Source organism: Arvicola amphibius, chromosome 3, assembly GCF_903992535.2.
Source record: "Arvicola amphibius chromosome 3, mArvAmp1.2, whole genome shotgun sequence".
Lineage (NCBI taxonomy): Eukaryota > Metazoa > Chordata > Mammalia > Rodentia > Cricetidae > Arvicola > Arvicola amphibius.
The window spans coordinates 175,510,243-175,530,059 of record NC_052049.1 but is presented as its reverse complement, the minus strand read 5'-3'; the positions used below and the strand labels follow the sequence as shown (position 1 = coordinate 175,530,059).

Below are 19,817 nucleotides of genomic sequence, written 5' to 3'. Positions count from 1 at the left end.
GAAGACCTAGCCCCTCCCCCCCCCCCCCCCCCCCCCCCCACTCCCGCTCTGGTCTTTGGGTCTTCTGATTTCAGAAGACTTTAACTTCTCTGGCCTCATCTTGAGCCCCACAACCCTGAACTCTTTTGCTCCAGTTTCATAGGCTTTTCCTGTCCCACGCCCTTCTGGCCTGACAAGTGTTGTGGAAGGAAGAGTCCAAGTCTCTCGTGTGTTTCCCCTGTTATCTCCTTCAGGTGAACTGTAGAGGGGGTGTGGTTCCTTTACAAATGTCAGTTGGTTAGTGCTGTATTGGCTATTGGTTTACAAGAAAATGCTGTCAGGTCAAGAAAGGCAGGAGGAGCTCAGCGAGTTCAAGGCCAGTCTGGTCTACACACCGAGTTCCAGGACAGCCAGAGTTGTCACGGGGAAACCCCCGTCTCGAAAAACCAAAGAAAAGGAAAAAAAGAAAGAGAGAAATGAAGGAAGAAACTGGCTTGAATTAAAGGTCACCCTATCAGACAGCGTCCCGGCAAGCTAAGGCCATTTCTTTTACTCCCACGCTGGTCACGTACTTGCTGGCCTCTCAACGCTACTTCTGCGACCACGCCCCCCACCGCCCCCGTCTTCTCCCGAACGGCCTACTACCCCCTTATTCTAGGCCTCAATCCGTACGATCTGGGCTTCTCCACTCCGGGTCAAAGCCCACCCCAAACTCAGCAAACCCGGCTCCAGAGCGGGCCTGGGTTCTGGGTTCACCTGGTCCTCCCGGCAGGGCTCTAGGCCAGCAGGCACTGAGCTAGTTAGCCTACCGGGTCCTTTGGGGTTCTTCAGGCACGTCGCCGGGCAGCCCTCCTCGGGTCCTACTGTCTGGCGGTGGTAAAGTTGAGTGACGTGTGTGTTTGTGTGTGCGCGTGTGTCCTACTATCTGTGACGTGTGTGTGTGTGTGTGTGTGTCCTACTGTCTAGCGGCGGTAAATTGAGTGGCGCTCGTGTGTGCGTGTGCGTTTGTGTATGTGCGTGTGAGACTGAGTTTGAGAAGGAACAATAATCCGTTCAAGACTTGCTCATTTAGCTTCAGGGCTTGGATGCTCAGACTTCGCACTCCTGGAATGTTGGTGGGAAGGGGGGGCTGCGGTGGTGGTGGTGCTTGCTTACACAAGGTGTCTTCCAGAGAAAAGTCCACTTCTTTCTTATTTATTTATTTCTTGGTTTTCGAGACAGGGTTTCACTATGTAACTTGGAACTCTCTCTGTAGACTAGACTGGTCTCGAACTCAAAGGGATCTTTGCCTCCCGAGTGCTAGGATTAAAAAAGCGTGCACCACCATCGCCTGGCCCATTTATTTTTTTAAAATAAATTTTTTTATATTATCCCACATGCATGCCTGGTGCCCATGGAGCCCGGAGAGGGTGCTGGATCCATTGGAACTGGAATTACAGATGGTTGTGAGCTTACACTTGGGAGCTGGGACTATAACCCCATCCTCAGGAAGAGCAGCCAGTGTTCTTAATGGCTGAGCCATCTCTCCAGCATGAAAATCCATTTTTTTAATGTTTATGGTGTTTTGCCTGTGTGTATGTCTATGCAGCATGTGTGTGCCTGTTACCAGTAGAGGCCAGAAGAGGTGATCAGCCAACAGGGACTGGAGTTACAGATGCTTGTGAGCCACCATGTGGGTGCTGGGTATTGAACCCAACTCCTCTGCAAGATCTGCGAGTGTTCTTCAACAATGAACCATCTCTCCAGTCTGATGGCTGCTCTTCCAGAGGACCTGGGTTCAATCCCAGCACCCACCTGGCAACTCACATCTGTCTGTAGCTCCAGTTCTAGGGGAACCGGCATCCTCACACAGACGTACATGCAGGCAAAACACCAATGCTTGTGAAATAAAAATACATTAATTAAAAATACCAAAAATCAAAACAAAACAAAAAAGAACCAACAAAAAGGAATGGCAGGTAGGTGGAACCAAATTGTTAGTTCTATTGCTAACCCAAGGAGCTGTTAGAGGTTGTAACTTAATGTGGGAACCAAAGATGCCTGGCTTCTAACTCCGTTACTTCAGTACCGAGACATAGGAGCCTCACTTGAGACAACAGCAATAATAATAAACATATATATCATTACCAAAGCGTGGACGATATCAGAGCATTGTTCCCCCCCCCCCATATATTCAGAAAACACTTCAGTGTCCAGACTCTACTGGCTTTTAGGCAAAGTTTTGCCCTAGTTTTCAGTTCTTCATGTTTCCCAGACCCCAGTGGATCTGAAGATAATTAGGAAAAGGTGAAAGTTTTGATTCAGTTTTACGGGGACTCAGGAAGCTCCATGATAGTTTTTCAGTCTCCATTTTGTGAGTCTAAACTCAATTGGGAAAAATCACCTAGGTTGATAATGGGCTGGCAAGATGGCTCAGTAGAGAAAAGCATTTGCTACTAAGCTTGATGACTGGAGTACAATCCCCAGGATCCATATAGTATAAGGAGAGAATCGTCCCTCACCCCTCACTCTGACCTCCACGTGAGTGCTGTGGTGTGCATGTGCACTCACAAATAAGGGACTGGCCGGGCGGTGGTGGCACACACCTTTAATCCCAGCACTTGGGAGGCAGAGGCATGCAGATCTCCATGAGTTTGAGGCCAGCCTGGTCTACAAGAGCTAGTTCCAGGACAGGCTCCAAAGCTACAGAAAAACCTTGTCTTGAAAAACCAAAAAAAAAAAAATTGCCTATAACTTTTATAAAACTCACTGCTCATATATACTGTACCTTACATATGGTAAGGGCTAAACACTTGAGATTGGATAAACTATCAGAGAGCGTGTATCTGGTGAAAATTGATTCTCTCAGCTGACATTGATTACCTGTAGCTTTTTGTTGTTGTTTTTTGTTTTTTGAGAGTTTCTCAGTGTAACAGTCCTGATTGTCCTGGAACTCAATTTGTAGACCAGGCTGGCCTCAGACTCACAGAGATCCACCTGCTTCTGCCTCCCAAGTGCTGGGATTAAAGTTGTGTGCCACCACTGTCCAGCTATGCCTTTTGTTGTTGTTGTTTTTTAATTTTTTGTTTTTATATAAAATGGGAATATACTTCTCAAGCATTTTTGTTGTTGTATTGTTGGTTCTGTGTTGCTTGGGGAGCGCTGTACATGCTGTGCAAATGCTCTACCTGAGAGCTGTCTGTACACCACAGTTTCCCAGGCTGTTCCTGAGCTCACTGGAGCCTAGGCAGGCCTTGATTTTGCAATTCTTCTGTCCCAGTCTTCCACATAGCTGGGGTCGCAGATCTGCACCATCAGACCCAGTTGAGTTTGTTTTGAACCTTAGATGCCTTACTGGGAAGTATTTAGAAACACGACTATCCCCAGGAATTACTCCAATATCATACTCAACAAATTTTCTTTCAATACAACTCTGAATTCCAAGCTGGAGACAGCTGAGTGGTTAAGAACGCGTGTTGCTCTTGCAGAGGACTGAAGTCAGGTAGCTCAGCCACCTGTAAGTCAAGATCCACGGGGCCCAGTGCCTCTGGCTTTTGTAGGCACCTGCCCACATCCACACCTAGACACATACACAGAATTTAAAAATAAAAACGAGGGCTGGAGAGATGGCTGAGCAGCTAACAGCACTGTCTGCTCTTCCAAAGGACCAGGGCTCAATTCCCAGCACACACAAGGCAGCTCACAGCCGTTTATTGCTCCAAGATCTGACACCCTCACACAGACACACATGCAGGCAAAATGCCAATGCATATTAAGTTAAAAAAATAAAACCTTTGGAACTGGAGAGGTGTTCAGCAGTTAAGAGTACTTGCTGCTCTTCCAGAGGGCCAGGGTTTGATTAAAATCTGAATCCCTCTTATGGTATAGTTGTTTTGAGACATGCTGAGAGCTGTATGGTTCACAGGACAAATATCCAATTTAATTATGACCAAAGTCCAAATATTGCTGCTACTGAGATATTTATTCCCTCACTTTGCATTTCATCGGTTATTTGGTCATTATGTGAAACTATGGAGGGGTGAGAACATAGAATACCTGATATATTGGAAAAGGTCTTGCTGAGTGGTGATGGCACAGTCATTTCCCAGCACTAGGGAGGCTGAGGTAGGTGGATCTCTGAGTTCAAGCCTGGTCTACATAATGAGTTCCAGAACAGCCAGGGCTACGGAGAAAAATGATAAAGCAAAAAGAAAAAGAAAAGAAAAGGTTCTTATTAACTGAGAAAATGTTTACAGAACAAGCTTATGCTAAGAATCATTTATTGAAGAAGCAAATCAATGAATTTGATCCAAGTACCTTTTACCACCAGGATGCATTTCTTTTTTTTTTTTTTTTTTTTTTTTTTTTTTTTTTTTTTGGTTTTTCGAGACAGGGTTTCTCTGCGGCTTTGGAGCCTGTCCTGGAACTAGCTCTTGTAGACCAGGCTGGTCTCGAACTCACAGAGATCCGCCTGCCTCTGCCTCCCGAGTGCTGGGCAGGATGCATTTCTTAATGAGCTATTCTTTTTGTCCTACAAACATTGGAGGGTGAACTAAGGCTTCATACATACTAGGCAAATACTGTGCCAGGAGGCCCAGCCCCTGTGCCCAAATCTGAAGACCCAGTCTTCATGCTTCACTTGGCTGTCTGAGGATTCAGCAACTTTTATTTGTGTTCATAGTCTTCCCCGGAGTAAATCTGTAAGAGAGATATTTGCTTAGAGACACTGCAGTCAGTAAAATTACGAGAAAAGCTGCTGCGCTAACTGTATATGTTGGGAGCAGTGTGACCCCAGATCCTGAATTTCTTGTAATCCCCTGATCTGAGTGCCTACAGCTGCTCTGAGCACGAGACCTTCAGGAGTTCCTGATAGTAGGAGAGTGGTTTCTGGTGGGTTTGGCTGGGGCGTGGCTATCTCTATATAAATCTGCCCCTGAACACAATAAAGGGGGCATTCTTGGGGAATTCAAGGGTGACCCGCGTCGCTGTCTCTCTGTCTGTGTGTGTGTCTGTGTATTTTAACCTCCTGCCCCTTGCCCGAATCTCGCGAACTGGGTGCCAGCGCACCGAACACAGACACGGGGGCGCGGTGCGGGGCATGTACACACCCACACTCCAGGAGGATGCTGACCCCTGAACTGAGGCTGATGAGAGACATTCTGATTTCATTGAGGATGAAAAGATAACTGAGTAGATGTGGGCAGAGAAGAGAGCAGAGGGTGTGGGTGCTTGTGATTCTGTGGACTTGGAGCCCCTCAGGGTGCCGCTCCAGCAGAGCAGATGGAAGGTAGAGGCATTAGATTAGAAGCATGTGACACTCAGGGGATAGACCAAGGGCTGTGTGAAGAACAGAATAGGAAACGGATCCTCACATTCTCAACACAGCCCCATCAGTTCTCAGCCCGGAGGGTTTGAAGCAAATCATATGACCTCTCCAGACATCTGCTTATTTGAATGTGAAATGTAGCTAAGAGCTGTGCCTTTAAAGGTCTTGTGAGAGGGCTGGGGGAGGAGATAACAGCAAATAAAGGGTGTGATACTAGGCAGGAAAAAGAGCTGGGGATAGGTGTAAGGACCAGCCCTCCCCCTGTTGTATGCTGTATATACATAGGGAACTTGTGCAAGTCTGTGCGGGGAGGAACTGCCATTCATTCATTTATCCATTTTCTTTTGCTTCACACCATGATAAACATTGCCATAGACTTCTAAGTCACTTTGCAAAACTATGAGAAAATTTCTTTGCCATCTTCTAGGTTTGAAAATTCTGGTCCATAAGATATATATGTACATCATTTGTTGCATTGTCTAAAACATGTGAGATTTGTCCTCCACAGTGACGTTAAACCCTCACTGTTCCCAGAGCTTGTGAGAATACTGATATCTTGTCTCCAGCAGCTGAATACTTCCCAGACTTCGGACTTTTTCCGGCAGCCAGGAAATTGGCATCTTACTATTGTTTCAATTTGAATTTGTCCTGTTATTCCAGAGCATTTGAGCAGGTTTCACATTTTACAATTAGGCCAAAAACAAAACCAAGTGCACACTCTCTGTCTCTGATTTTATGTTTTAGAAACAGGGTCTTACAGCAGAGGTAACTTGTTTGACCCATCTCTAATCTCAAGGGTAAGACATCAGAATCTTCTGTTTGCTCATATCAAGCTTGTAGGTTTAGATTTCTTTTAGTTTATTGTTGGTTTTTAGTTACATATACTTATTTTCTGTTTCTCTGTGTATCAGGCTATCTCTATAGACAGTATGTTGGGTTTTCTTTTTCTTTAGTCTAAGAATGGCTGTCTTCCTCTCTCCCCTGCTTCCCTCTTCCCTTCCTTTTTCTCACACCATGCACAGCATCTCTCTGAGTTGCTAGGCTGGTTCTGACCTTGCTATAGATTGGCTAATTGTTATTTTTTAAAGCTTGGGAACGTTTGAAGATACTTTTAGAAGATGCCAAGGAAAACGGACATGGTGGCACACACCTTTAATCCCAGCACTTGGGAGGCAGAGGCAGGCAGATCTCTGTGAGTCTGAGGCTAGCCAATTACATAGTGAATTCCATGACAGCCAAAGATATACAGAGAAACCCTGTCTCGAAAAACAAAAACAAAAAAAAGATGCTAAGGAATTAATTAGATGTTGTAACGGCAATGGAGTTATATAAAGAAACGACCAAACTTAGTAATGCACTCTGGAGAATGTTGGGGCAAAGGATATGTCCAAATCTGTGTAAATTCTTCATCAAGCACAAAGAATAATAGAGGAAAGACATATGCCACCACCCCCCATTTTTAAAAATCTGCATGACAGATATATGGAATTTGTTTTACCACTACTTCTCCCTTTGTGCATTTTGGTGATTTTCTTAACAAACTGTTACAGATCCCTGGTAACAGTGGCTGGTGAAATGTCTCAGGGACTAAGAGAAAATGCTGCACAATGTGCGGACTTGAGTTTGAATTCCCAGTACCAAGTGCAAACCTCGACGTGACTGTGTGTCCATCTAGGTGGCATTGAGGAACTGAAGCAGGTGGATCCTGTCTCACGGCAACAGGACAGAGAGCAATAAAGAAGTCACACACAGAAAGATACCTGGCAGCTGCTCCGGGCTCCACATGTACACTCGTGTGTGCATACCTAAATATTCATGCAGAAACCACACACACATACACAACTCACGTTCATAAACCCTTGACAATGAGCTGTTAAATATCTGTGGTCTACTTTCAAAAATGAAAAAATAAGAGTGATTTTACTTACACATTCTCCATCATGCATTTTAACTATGGTTCTGCTTTCATATCTGGAAAAAAATTATATTATGAAATGGTTATTTTTGTTCTGTTAGATGCCATAAACCATGACCAACTTTTTCTTGGTAGTCTTAGGCAAAGCCAAGAAATATTTTGTTAATAACAGTGGATTAATATATATATTATATATATAATGTAACTTTTTATTTTGTGTGTATGTGTGTTTTGCCTGCATGTAGGTCTGTGTATCCACGGAGATCAGAAGAGGATGAGCCTACATTCTAGCTCCAGGGGATCCAATGATCTCTTCTGGCTTCCATAGGCACCTGTATTTACACGTATCATGCTCATGTGTGTATGTGCACATGTGTACATGCATGCTCATGTGCACAAACACACACAATTAAAAATAAAGCAATCTTCTGGGCAGTGGTGGTGCACACCTTTAATCCCAGCACTCGGGAGGCAGGGGCAGGTAGATCTGAGTTTGAAGCCAGCATGGTCTATAGAGTGCATTCCAGGCCAGACTCCAAAGCTACATAGAGAAACCCTGTCTTGAAAAACCTACCAAACAAACAAACAAATAAATAAAACAATCTTAGAGATTAAGATACCACTGAATACATGTATCAATGAATTAGGAAACCTAGATGACACTCAAATTTTCACAGAAACACAATTATCTAAACTGACTGGTGAAGAAATGAAACAGCTCAGGAGACCTCCAAGTAGAGACATTAAATCTGTGATCAAGTCTCCCAACTAGTCTGGTTCAGGCAACCATATTGCTGGGAAACAAGACCTGCATAATAACTGCACCAGTTACCATGGCAACGTGGGTGGGGGGCCGGCTCACAAGTCCCCACCCCTAGATGATGAGTTACAGCCGGTGTCTTCTGCGAGGATGGGGATTGGTTTCCTCTAGAAAGAAGCCCTTCTTATGTTATCTCACCCCAAGTTGTCAGCCCTAAACACAAGTAAACATAAGCAAACATAAATGAATTCAGTAGTAGGGTGTGTGTGTGTGTGTGTGTGTGTGTGTGTGTGTGTGTGTTAGGGTCCTGGAGAAGTTCCATAAAAAAAAAAAAAAAAAAAAAAACCACCATCCTCGTATGCGATCAGCAAGGGCGTTTTTATTCCAGCATGCTGGGGACTGCCATTCCCACACAAAGGCAAGATGGCGAAGACCCGGAGAGGAGCTCACAAGACTCCTTTTAAACACAGCCAAGGGGCGGTCCTAGGGCAGTAAGGTCACTTTAGATATGATTGGCTCAAGCAAGTGGCCATCATATTAGTGTGTTCTAATTGGCAAGAACTAGTCAGAGACTGGTCAGGGGTGGACAAGTCCCTGGCTTTGTCCTTGAGCTGCTGTGTGCGGACTGTGGGGGCTGGCTGACCTAGGTACCGACTGTGGGGGCTGGCTCAATGGCCCAGGCTTGGGGCATCCTGTCTCCCTTGTCCCTATTGTCAGGGGCACCAGTGATTAATTGCCCTTTGTTCGTGGCTCTCTCGGAAACTGCTTGCTCAGTCTCAGGAAACTGAAATTGAGGCTTGATCTCTGAGAGAAGACTGAGCAGCCTGCTATGGCGTCTGCTCCGTTCTCTCATTTACATACAAGAGAGGGACTGGGGAGGGGACACACAGGAGTTGGAGAGGGAAAAGGGATGTAAATATGACTTATGCTTAAAATTCTCAAAAATGAAAAGCTTAAAAAAAAAAAAACCCTAGATGACCAAAACCCTCTCAACAGGATTGCTGAAACGGGCAGCGAGTAAACCCACCTGCTGCCAAGGCGACAACCTGAGCTTCTCCCCAGAACGCACAGGGGGGAAGGAGGGAGTCAGCTCCTGCAAGCTGCTGACATTCATGTGTGCACTGTGGCGTGCACAAGCTCTCTTCCCTAAATAAATAACATGTGATCATTTTTTAAACGAAAGGATTCTAGACAGAAACTTGAATTCGCACACAGAAAGTCATGTGTAGTGGTGCATACTTGTAAAGAGCCTTCAGGAGGCTGAGCCAGGAGGCTATGAGTCTGAGGCCAGGCTGGACTACAGCAAGCCTGAGGGCAGCTTACAAATGCTTTTTAAAATGAGACCCTGTCTCAGCTGAAACAGACAAACTTGAATCTCTATGAAGAAACAGAACCAGTAGTGGGCAACTCGTACGAATGTAGAAAAGACAATGAAATATCTTTTTTATTTGTACACCTTTTTCTCCAGATTCAAAAGAAAATAGCAGTAGTTAACCTGGTATACAATAGTTATGCCTATGTTAACTGGTGTACAATACTTATGCCTGTGTTAACGGGTATACATAGTTATGCCTGTGTTAACTGGTGTGCAATGGGCAAAGGAATAGTTGGTATAGCAGTGATCACTTAAAGAACGAGGGAATATATACTATTTTCTCCTTCCTTCCTTCCTTCCTTCCTTCCTTCCTTCCTTCCTCCCTTCCTTCCTTTTTCTAAGACAAGGTTTCTCTGTGTAGCCCTAGCTGTCTTGTAGCTCACTTTATAGACCAAACTGGCCTCGAACTCAGAGATCTACCTGCCTTTGCCTCCTAAGAGCTAGGATTAAAGGCATGCATGACCATGCTCAGTTAACATCTTTATCTATAATTGCTGTAAATGCAGATTGGATCGCTATAAAGTTTATTTGCAATCTCAGGGAAGCTGCTAAGAAAATATTTTAATTAATTAATTAACTTTTTTGAGGGTTTCTTTGTGTAGCACTGGCTATTCTAGTACTCACTGTGTAGACCAGGCTGGCCTTGAACTCAGAGACCTGCCTCTGCCCAGTGAGTACTGGGATTAAAGGTGTGTGCTGCCACCAACCAGAGAAAATATTTTATTATACTTATTTTTTATTTTGTTTGTTTTTTGAGATTGATTCACTACGCAGCTTGGCTGGCCTAGAGCTTCCTACATAGACCAGGCTGGCCTCTAGCTCACAGAGATCTCCCTGCCTCTGCCTCCCCAGTGCTAGGATCACAGATATACATCATGACGCATTGAATGGTTGGGGTGTGGAACACAGGGCCTCACATATACCACTGCGCTGTATCCACAGGTCAAGAAAAGAATTTACTTGTTTATTTACTGCTTGTATAGACGTGTGTGTGTGATGAATGTGTGTTCTGTCTACGCATGTGTGTGTACAGGGACCTGCTTCTGTGTGTTCTTGTGGAGACCAGAGAAGGAGACAGCCTGTTCTATATCATTTTACCTTATTCCCTTGAGACAGGGCCTCTCACTAATCCTCGAGCTTGGCCGGTGTTGACAAGAATTTGTGGTCCTCCTGTCTCTGCCCCCGATAGCACTGGGGTTGCAGGCATGCAAGCAGCCAAGCCTGGCTTCCTCGTGTTGGTGGTGAGCATTTGAACTCTGGTTCATGCTGAGGCCACAAACATTCTTCCCCACAGAGCCATTTCCCCAATCCCTAATTTTGTTTACTCTAGCAGAAGTGAGTTTGTGTATGACATCATCTCTTGGTTTGTGTGCTGTGCCCCCCTCCCCTGCTCTGCAATTGGCAGTTATCTGTGCCAGTCATTGAGGCTGACATACAAATTTGCTTCATAACTCTTTTATGGGCTCTTAGTGTAAGCTTTCTTATTTATACAACCAAGAATGCCGAACAAGGCTGATTCCTATTGGCCAAGCATCTCTCATACTGACCAAGGTTATTCTTTTTCTTAAAGAAGACTAAAGCAAGGGTGAACGTTAGACCAGTCTCATGTTATTCTTCTTTTCTCTTAAGATACTGGGGACCAGGCAGTGGTGGCGCACACCTTTAGTTCCAGTACTTAGGAGGCAGAAGATAGACAGACAGAGTTCTAGGCCAGCCTGGTCTACAAAGTGAGTTTCAGGATAGCCAGAGCTACACAAAAAACCCTTGTGTTCAAAACAAAACAAACCCCCCCAAAACAAACACACAAACAAAAGATATTGGCTTAACTGGGGAATATTACACAAGATATGGATTTCCTTTTTCAAGAAAGCAGCTTCTGCCGGGCGGTGGTGGCGTACGCATTTAATCCCAGCACTCGGGAGGCAGAGGCAGGCGGATCTCTGAGTTCGAGGCCAGCCTGGTCTACAAGAGCTAGTTCCAGGACAGGCTCTAGGAACTACAGGGAAACCCTGTCTTGAAAAAAAAAAAAAAAACCGAAAAAACAATAAAAAAAAAAAAGAAAGCAACTTCTGTCCGGGAATTCTCCCACTTTTGTTTGTAGGTTCCTTAATGCAGACTTCTGTGCCTTGGACCAAAGAGTTGGGCATTTTGCACAGGCATTACCAAAAGCTAAATGTCACTGGTTCCAAACTAAACCACTGACAGGATGAACATTAAAAAAAAAGTTGTTTTGGGCTGGAGAGATGGTTCAGAGGTTAAGAACACTGACTGCCCTTCCAGAGGTCCTGAGTTCAATTCCCAGAAACCACATGGTGGCTCACAACCATCTATAGTGAAATCTGATGCCCTCTTCTGGCCTGTAGGCATATATGCAGGCAGAACACTGTATACATAATAAATAAATAAATCTCTAAAAAAAAAAGTTGTTTTGGGGAATAATATTCATTTAAAGACCAATAAACCGGGCTGGAGAGATGGCTCAGCGGTTAAGAGCACTGCCTGCTCTTCCAAAGGTCCTGAGTTCAATTCCCAGCAACCACATGGTGGCTCACAACCATCTGTAATGGGCTCTGGTGCCCTCTTCTGGCCTGCAGGCATCCACACAGACAGAATATTGTATACATAATAAATTAATAAATAAATATAAAAAAAAGACCAATAAACCATTCATTGGGAAAACTCCTTACCCAACTTCCTCCTCCTCCTCTCCACTCTCTTCCTCCCCATTTTCCTCCCCTTCCTTCTCTTTCTCTACCTTTTCTTCCTCCTCCTTCTCCTCCTCCTCCTTTTTTGCCCATCTCCCTTCATCCTCCTCTTCTTTAAGAACTGTTTTCATCAGATTGTATGTACGTGTGTGTGCTTGTGTGTATGCGTGGGTCTGTGTGCTGTGGTATTTTATGTGGAGGTCAGAGGCCAACTTTTGGAATGTAAGACCTGTCCTTCTACCATAGCTCAAACTCCAGTCTCAGGCTTGGTGTCAAGTGCCTTTACCTGCCCAGCCCTCTCACCTGCCTCTCTCCTCACCAGACTGTTCTCTGGCCAGGTGAGCCAACTGGGCTGGGGTCACTGGTCACATGGTGTGAATGCTGCACCTGCTTGCTACTGAGTTCCCTCCAGTTGGTCTTTGTCTGCCCCAGACACTGCACTCTGACCTCTGTGGCTTTCTGTTCTTGCATTGCTGACATGGAATTCCATTCAGCTTTGGGGAGCAGGAGGAGAAAAGGGAAGAAATGGAGAAGCAAGTAGTGGGGGAGGGGCTAGTGGAAGAGAGATGAGCTAATGGCTGAGGCAGGGATAACAAAATGGAGACTTACAGAATTCTGGAGCAGAGATGGCACTCGCCGCCGTAGGTAACTTGGTCAGTGGCACATATAGGCTCATTGGGCTTGAAGTAGGAAAGCATCCAGCAATTCCTTACGTTCTTGTTGCACAAGGCCTGAAGTGAGACACAACACTGCTGCCACCACCTTCCTCCAGGTCCTTTGTTACAGGTAACAGCGGCAGGGATGGCACAAGGAACAACAGGCTTCGGATTCTCCTCATTTATCCTGGTCCTTGCCACTGCCACCTGCACGACTGTAGTAGATGTGGGTTCCCCAGCCTCCCACCAGGTCCTTCTGAGGAAGAAGTCTCTGTTGGACAGACCACAGAGTGTGAGCATTATGGTACTGAGAGCAAGAGCTGGGAAATGTCTTTTCAAACAGGCGTCTCTGGAGCTGGAGAGGCGACTCAGCACTGGCTGCTCTTCTAGAGGAACAGAGTTCAGGTCCCAGCTCCCATATGAGATGGCTCAAAGCTGCCTGTAATAACTCCAGCTCCAGGCTATCCAGGACTCTCTTCTGGCTCCTAGGGGCATCTACCTGTACATATGTGGCATGCATCCATATAGACACACATAAATTAAAATAAAATTTTAAGAAAAAAGGAAAAGAATTTCTAAAAATGGATATTTCTTCTTTTAATTTTCTTTTTGTTGTTTTTCTCCTTTTTTAGAAAAATATTTAACTTTATTTTATGTGTATTTCCTATAAAGGTATCAGATACCCCAGAATTGGAGTTACAGTTGTGAGCCACCATGTGGGTGCTGGGAATTGAACCTGGGTCCTCTGGAAGAGCAGCCAGTGCTCTTAACTGCTGAGCCATCTCTCCAGCCCCCTCCTTTTCTTTATTTTATTATTATTTTTGTTTTGTTGTTTTTTTTTTAAATATTTATTTATTTATTATGTATACAATATTCTCTCTGTGTGTATGCCTGCAGGCCAGAAGAGGGCACCAGACCCCATTACAGATGGTTGTGAGCCACCATGTGGTTGCTGGGAATTGAACTCAGGACCTGTGGAAGAGCAGGCAAAGCTCTTAACCTCTGAGCCATCTCTCCAGCCCCCTTGTTGTTTGTTTTGAGACAGGGTTTCTCTGAAGTTTTGGTGCCTTTCCTGGAATTCACTCTGTAAACTAGGCTGGCTTCACACTCACAGAGAACCTCCCACCTGTGCCTCCTCAGTCCTGGGACTAACAGTGTGTGCCACCATGCCTGAAAACATCGGAAATGCTTATGAGCATTGGTGACTGACTTACAGTCTGTGCCTTAAACGGCAGTGTGCTCAAACTTGTCACAACAAGGTTAAGATGTAGAGCTGACAAAGAAGGCATCACGGGGCTTGGAGCGAGGGTGGCATACACATGTGCTGGATGTCACTGTGGAAAGAATGTCCATAGCAGCGTGGGACCAACCTGAATTCTGTTTTTGTTTTTCGAGACAGGATTTGTCTGTGTAGCTTTGGCTGTCCTGGAATGCTCTGTAGAGATGACTGGTCTTGAACTCAGAGATCTGCCCACCTCTGTCTCCCAAGTACTGGGATCAAAGGCATGCACTACCGCCACCTGACTGGGACCAACCTGAATCTGAACCATGACTTCCCCATGCATTTAGTGGTGGTTATTACAGGAGGCTTGCAGATTGGAGTAATGTGTAGGAAGAGCCCCCAGGGACAACCAAATGAGCGGCACACACTCTGGGACTCTCTTATGATCATGGTGTTCTCAGGCAAGCCCCTTCTGCTCCCCACCTCCCAGGGACCTGGGAGGGAAACTGACTCTCCATTTCTGTTCTTGGGAACCTGGGAAGTGGAGCTCACCTTTGTCTCCTGGAAGACCTCGTCGGTCACGCGAGGGCTCATAGGGAGAGGGAAATCTAGAAGACAAAAGCATACACGTGGGAGAGTTATTGCCCTGTCTGTGTCCTCAGAGAAAAGGCTAGGTGACTGTGGCTTTGCCTGTCATTCAAGAGCATTCCATTCCATCATCCGAGCCCAGGGTTCCCCTTTGCACAGGCTGGCCTCTACAGGAATGAAGAGAGTCAGGAGCTCCTGCCTCTTAGTGAAGTAGAGACTTTGCCATCCCCTTCATGCTTCATGGGTAAATAACTTTCCAAAAGCTTTAGGTTTCTTGTCTTTTTTTTTTTTTTGGTTTTTGTTTTTTTTTCAAGACAGGGTTTCTCTGTGTAGCTTTAGAGCCCATTTTCCACCCAGCCTCATCATTTTTAAAATTTCTATATATTCATTTTATGCAGTACTGGGCTCATAAAGACATTTTTACATATTCTGCGAGGCTGGAGAGATGGCTCAGCAGTTAAAAGCCTATATTACTCTGGCAGAAGACCAAGTTCAGTTCTCAGCTCCCACAGGGTGGCTCACAACCATCCGTAACTCCAGTTCCAGAGTGCCTGACACCTTTTTCTGCCCTCTGAAAGCAGTGCTCAAATACTGCACATATGAAAGCAGTGCACAAGCACACTGCACGTATGAAAGCAGTGCTCAAACACAGTGCACGTATGAAAGCAGTGTGCACAAACACAGTGCACGTATGAAAGCAGTGCACAAGCACAGTGCACATATGAAAGCAGTGCTCAAACAGTGCCAGTTCCCACATACACACATTCAGGCAAAACATTCATGCAAATAAAATAAATATCAAAGGGAAGTTCTTTGGCAACATCCCTCCCTGTACGCTCCATCCTTTTTCTTTCCTCCTCTCCTCTGACAGTTGGTTCCATTTGTTCTCCTAGATGGCCTGCCCTGCCTCCTCCTTCTTTCTTCAGGGTCTTATGTAGTCTAGGCTTAGTGTGTAGTCCAGGGTGACCTTGAACGTCTAAGCCTGCTGCCTCTACCTCCTGAGTGCTAGTATTACAGATGTGTGCCTCTATGCCCAGTGTATGTGGTGCTAGGGATGGAGTCCAGGGCGTTGTGCATGCTAGGTTAGCACTCCAGCAACTGAGCCACCCGCAAACCCCGCACTTGTATTTTCTTCAGTTGTTTAGGAAAATACATTTTAAGTTATAAGTTGTCTGTAATAATAATACTGAATGCCATAAAAGACGCTGAGTTCCACTACCTTACACACTCAATCCAAAACATCTTTGTGTTGTGGGATAATCTTGTACACTGTGAAGAGGTCTCTTTGCCAAGGCATCTACTAATTGGTTTAATAAAGAGCTGAATGGCCAATAGCTAGGCAGGAGAGAATAGGCGGGACTTCCAGGGAAAGAGAGAGGAACTGGAGATGAATCTAGGTTCACAAGACATGCCATGAGATGCAGAACGAGTCAGATGTATAGAACAGGAGAGAAGTAAAAGCCACTTGGTAGAACATAGCTTAATGGAAACAGGTTAATTTGAGTTATAAGGGCTGGTTGGGAATAAACTAAGCAAACGACCAAATAGTCTTTTTTTTTCTTTTCTTTTTTTTTTCTTTTTTTTCTTTTTTTTCTTTTTCTTTTTTTTCTTTTTTTTTCTTTTCTTTTTTTTTTTTTACAAATAGTCTTAATGAATAATGTCTTTATGTCATTATTTGTGGATTGGTAGTCTCAGAAAGGAAGGTTTGAGCACATGTCTGCAATCATATGTACACTTTAATCCCAGAGGCAGAGGCAGGCGAATCTCTGAGTTTGAGGTCAGCCTGGTCTACATAGCGAGTTCCAGGACAGGCGCCAAAGCTACACAGAGAAACCCTGTCTCAAAAAAAAAAAAAACAACAACAACAACAAAACAAAACAAAACCAAAAAAACAATAACAACAACAACAAAAAACCTTCCGTGTCTCAAAACAAAGCAAACAAACAAATAATTATAGCACCCATCTAGATAACAGCTGGCGCCACCTGTTCCCAAGCTGTCTTGGTGGTGGTCGTGCAATTCTGAATGCAGTGAGAAGTGCTCCGTGGATGCTATGAGGCATGAATTATGCACCACCAGCAGAAGAGCTAATATCTCAGCATACATATTACATGATTTAAAGTTGTGTGACTCAACTGTGATTATTATATAATTAACGAGTTATGATTCTTCTATATTTACTTACATGTTAAATAATTACATAACTATTTAATCTAAAACTTTATATGGGAGTGAGGGGGAGGGAAGAAGGTGCAGGTGGGAGAAGCTGAGTTGAATTGTTTTTCAGGAAAGAGATTTTGCTTGTTTTGTTTTTTGAGACAGGGTTTCTTTGTGTAGTCCTGGCTGTTCTGGAACCCACTCTGTAGACCAACCATGCTGGCCTCACAGAGATACACCTATTTCTGCCTCCTAAGTGCTGGGATTAAAGGCGTGCACCACCGCTGTCTGCCTGAAACAGATTTACTAACACCTCAACAATCTGCAGACACAGAGGTGGTCTGAAGATCTGAGCAAGAAGCTTCAGTGTCTGTGAGGGAAAGGGAGGCTTTGCATTGTGAAGAAGCAGGCTTAGTCAAATCAGTGTCTGTCTGTGAGGGAAAGGGAGGCTTTGCATTGTGAAGAAGCAGGCTTAATCAATACTTTTAGTATGTGGCTTGTGCTGTATGACCAGGAAAAGAAAGTGAGCTATATGTGACATCAGCTAGGTGACAGGGTCACTCCTTCTATGGGTGGCAGAGTAGGGCTTGTTTGACCCATGCAGCGACAGTAGTCAGGTCCCTGGGTAGCAGGAGCCAGGGTATACTATTGCCCTGCCTGTGGGTCTCCTTACTTAGGTCCTGGTTACCTGCAGGACCCACGGATTGAAACATTCGTCAGAAGGACATGAGGCAGGATATAGGTAGTGCGTTCAGTAGCTGAGTGGTGAGGGCTGAGTGAAAAGTGAAGCTCTGAGGACATGTGCCCAGCTCCCTTCAGCTCCCTCCAGACAGGATTCCACTGGCTATGGAGGGAGAGGAGATATTCAAGACATGAATAATCAGCTGGGCCATGGTGGTGCACGCCTTTCACCCCAGCACTTGGGAGGCAGAGGCAGGTGGATCTCTGTGAGTTTGAGGCCAGCCTGGTCTACAAGAGTTAGTTCCAGGATAGGCTCCAAAGCTATAGAGAAACCCTGTCTCAAAAAAATAAAAAAAAAGACATGAGTAATCATTCTCAAGTGATGTGGGATTCCCCTCTGTATGCTGTGATTACCATTAATAAATAAAGAAACTGTTTTGGGCCTATAGCAGAGCTATAGGGAAACAGAACTAGACAGGGAAAACTAAATGTCATGCTGGGAGAAAGGAGGCAGAGTCAGAGAGAAGCCATGTAACCCCGCCAGAGCCAGACGGAACTTTATCCAGTAAGCCACAGCCACATGGCAATACACAGATTAATAGAAATGGGTGAAATTAATATATAAGCGTTAGCCAATAAGAACTAATAGGCCAAGCAGTGATTTAAATAATACAGTTTCTGTGTGATTATTTCGGGCCTAAGTAGCTGGGAAGGGACAAGCAGCCTTCCCCCAACACTCAGGGTTTGTTTGGGTTTTTTTGTTTTTGTTTTTTGTTTGTTTGTTTTTTTTTTTTTTTTGGTTTCTCAAGACAGGGTTTCTCTGTAGCTTTGGAGCCTGTCCTGGAATTAGCTCTTGTAGACCAAGCTGGCCTCAAACTCACAGAGATCCACCTCCCTTGCCTCCCGAGTGCTGGGATTAAGGGTCTGCGCCACCACCACCCGGCAACACTCAGGTTTTTACAAAGCTTTCAAAGGTGTGAACCTTGTAGGAGAAAGGTCAGTTTGAGAGAAAGTAGCTATGGAAAATATGAGATTAAAGATGAATGAGGCACTGGGGATCTTAAACAGGAAAAGAATGCATAGGTGTCCTCAACTCTCAGTTAACTGTGAATGCCACTTTTGCTTAAAAATGGTCAATCACAGGAGCTGGAGAGATGGCTAGGTAGTTAAGAGCACTGCTTGCTCTTCCAAAGGTCCCAAGTTCAATTCCCAGCAACCATATAGGCTCACAACCATCTGTAATGAGATCTGGTGCCCTCTTCTGGCCTGCAGGCATACATGCAGGCAGAACACTGTATACATAGTAAATAAATAAATCTTAAAAATTGAAAGGTCAATCATTAACCAGAAGAATATCAGAATCCCCTTCTCCAGAGCCTGCTGAAGCTCTTTTTGGGTTTGAGATACGTACAGATACGAACCACGGAAATGAATGCTTCCTAGGGCTGAATGTCCTCTTGATAACCTAGTATTTTGGAAAAGTCAGTGGCTCTGGATTTGAAAGGCTGGGATTCAACTGCAGGTTTTGATACTTGGCAACACTGTGTGACTCCTTTCTTTCTCTGGATTTCAGCTTCATCAGTAACATGAGGAATGAATGATCAAAGAAATCTAAAAGGTGACTGGGGACATAGCTCCATGGCACAATGCTTAGACAGTGTGTGCAGGCTCTAGGTTCAGTCTCCAACACTGCACATAATGAATGAATGAATGAATGAATGAATGAATGAATGAATGGCTCTACATGGCACTTGCACCGCTAATTTTTCCATAGGTTAAATCAATTGCAGAAAATGTGGATAGAGCAAGAACTTATAACTCACCAACTGCAAAGGAAGTCCACACTGAGACTAGAACAAGGAGGGCAGTTGAGAAGGTCGCCTTCATGGTGACAGAAGACCTGTGGAAGGGAGCACAGTCATTGATGACAGCAACAAGGAAGGCAGGTGTGGCTTTGCTCTCCAGCTTGCAGTGGTTTCAGCAGCGGAAGACACTCCTGCCTGGAACAACCTCAGGGGTGAAGACAGCGCCAGGGAATGTTATCAGCTCTATCCTAGAGGAGAGCGGCTTCTCCATGTCCCCTGGTCCTCGAGTGTAGAGAACAGCAGCTGTTTGCTGTCTCCCCCGTTCTCCGAGGGAGAGAGGCCTTCTGCATCCTAATAAGCAGCTGCAGAATCACCCTTGCTGCAACAGGAACTGCAGCAACATGAGTCATAAGTCATTCGACTCGGTAGCGTAGAGTCACACAGAACCAGGACATCCAGTGTCATCCAGATGACATCAGCCCATGTGTCAGAGAAGCAGACCACCCCGGATGCTCCCCTCACCAATTGCTTGCCAAGAACTCTCCATTTTTAACCCCTGCATAAAACCAAACCACAGAAGCTAAAAAACAAGGTTAGTATTTTTAGAGACTTTCCCATAGCTATGGACTTTGATGGATTAGAACTTTGTTTTAGTTTTGGCAGGTCGTA

At 44.9% G+C, this 19,817-nt stretch overlaps 1 protein-coding gene across 1 annotated transcript; it reads right to left on the bottom strand.

Annotated features, from left to right (window-relative positions):
• Positions 1-3,380: 3,380 nt before the first annotated feature.
• Spink8 (serine peptidase inhibitor Kazal type 8 (putative)) lies at positions 3,381-19,230 on the bottom strand. The gene is made up of 5 exons (XM_042054753.1): positions 19,167-19,230; positions 14,470-14,525; positions 12,649-12,770; positions 7,209-7,255; positions 3,381-3,538 (listed from the first exon to the last, which is right to left on the bottom strand). Exons 1-5 carry the CDS (start codon positions 19,228-19,230, stop codon positions 3,381-3,383), a joined length of 447 nt encoding a protein of 148 aa, XP_041910687.1.
• Between the last annotated feature and the right edge of the window lie 587 nt (positions 19,231-19,817).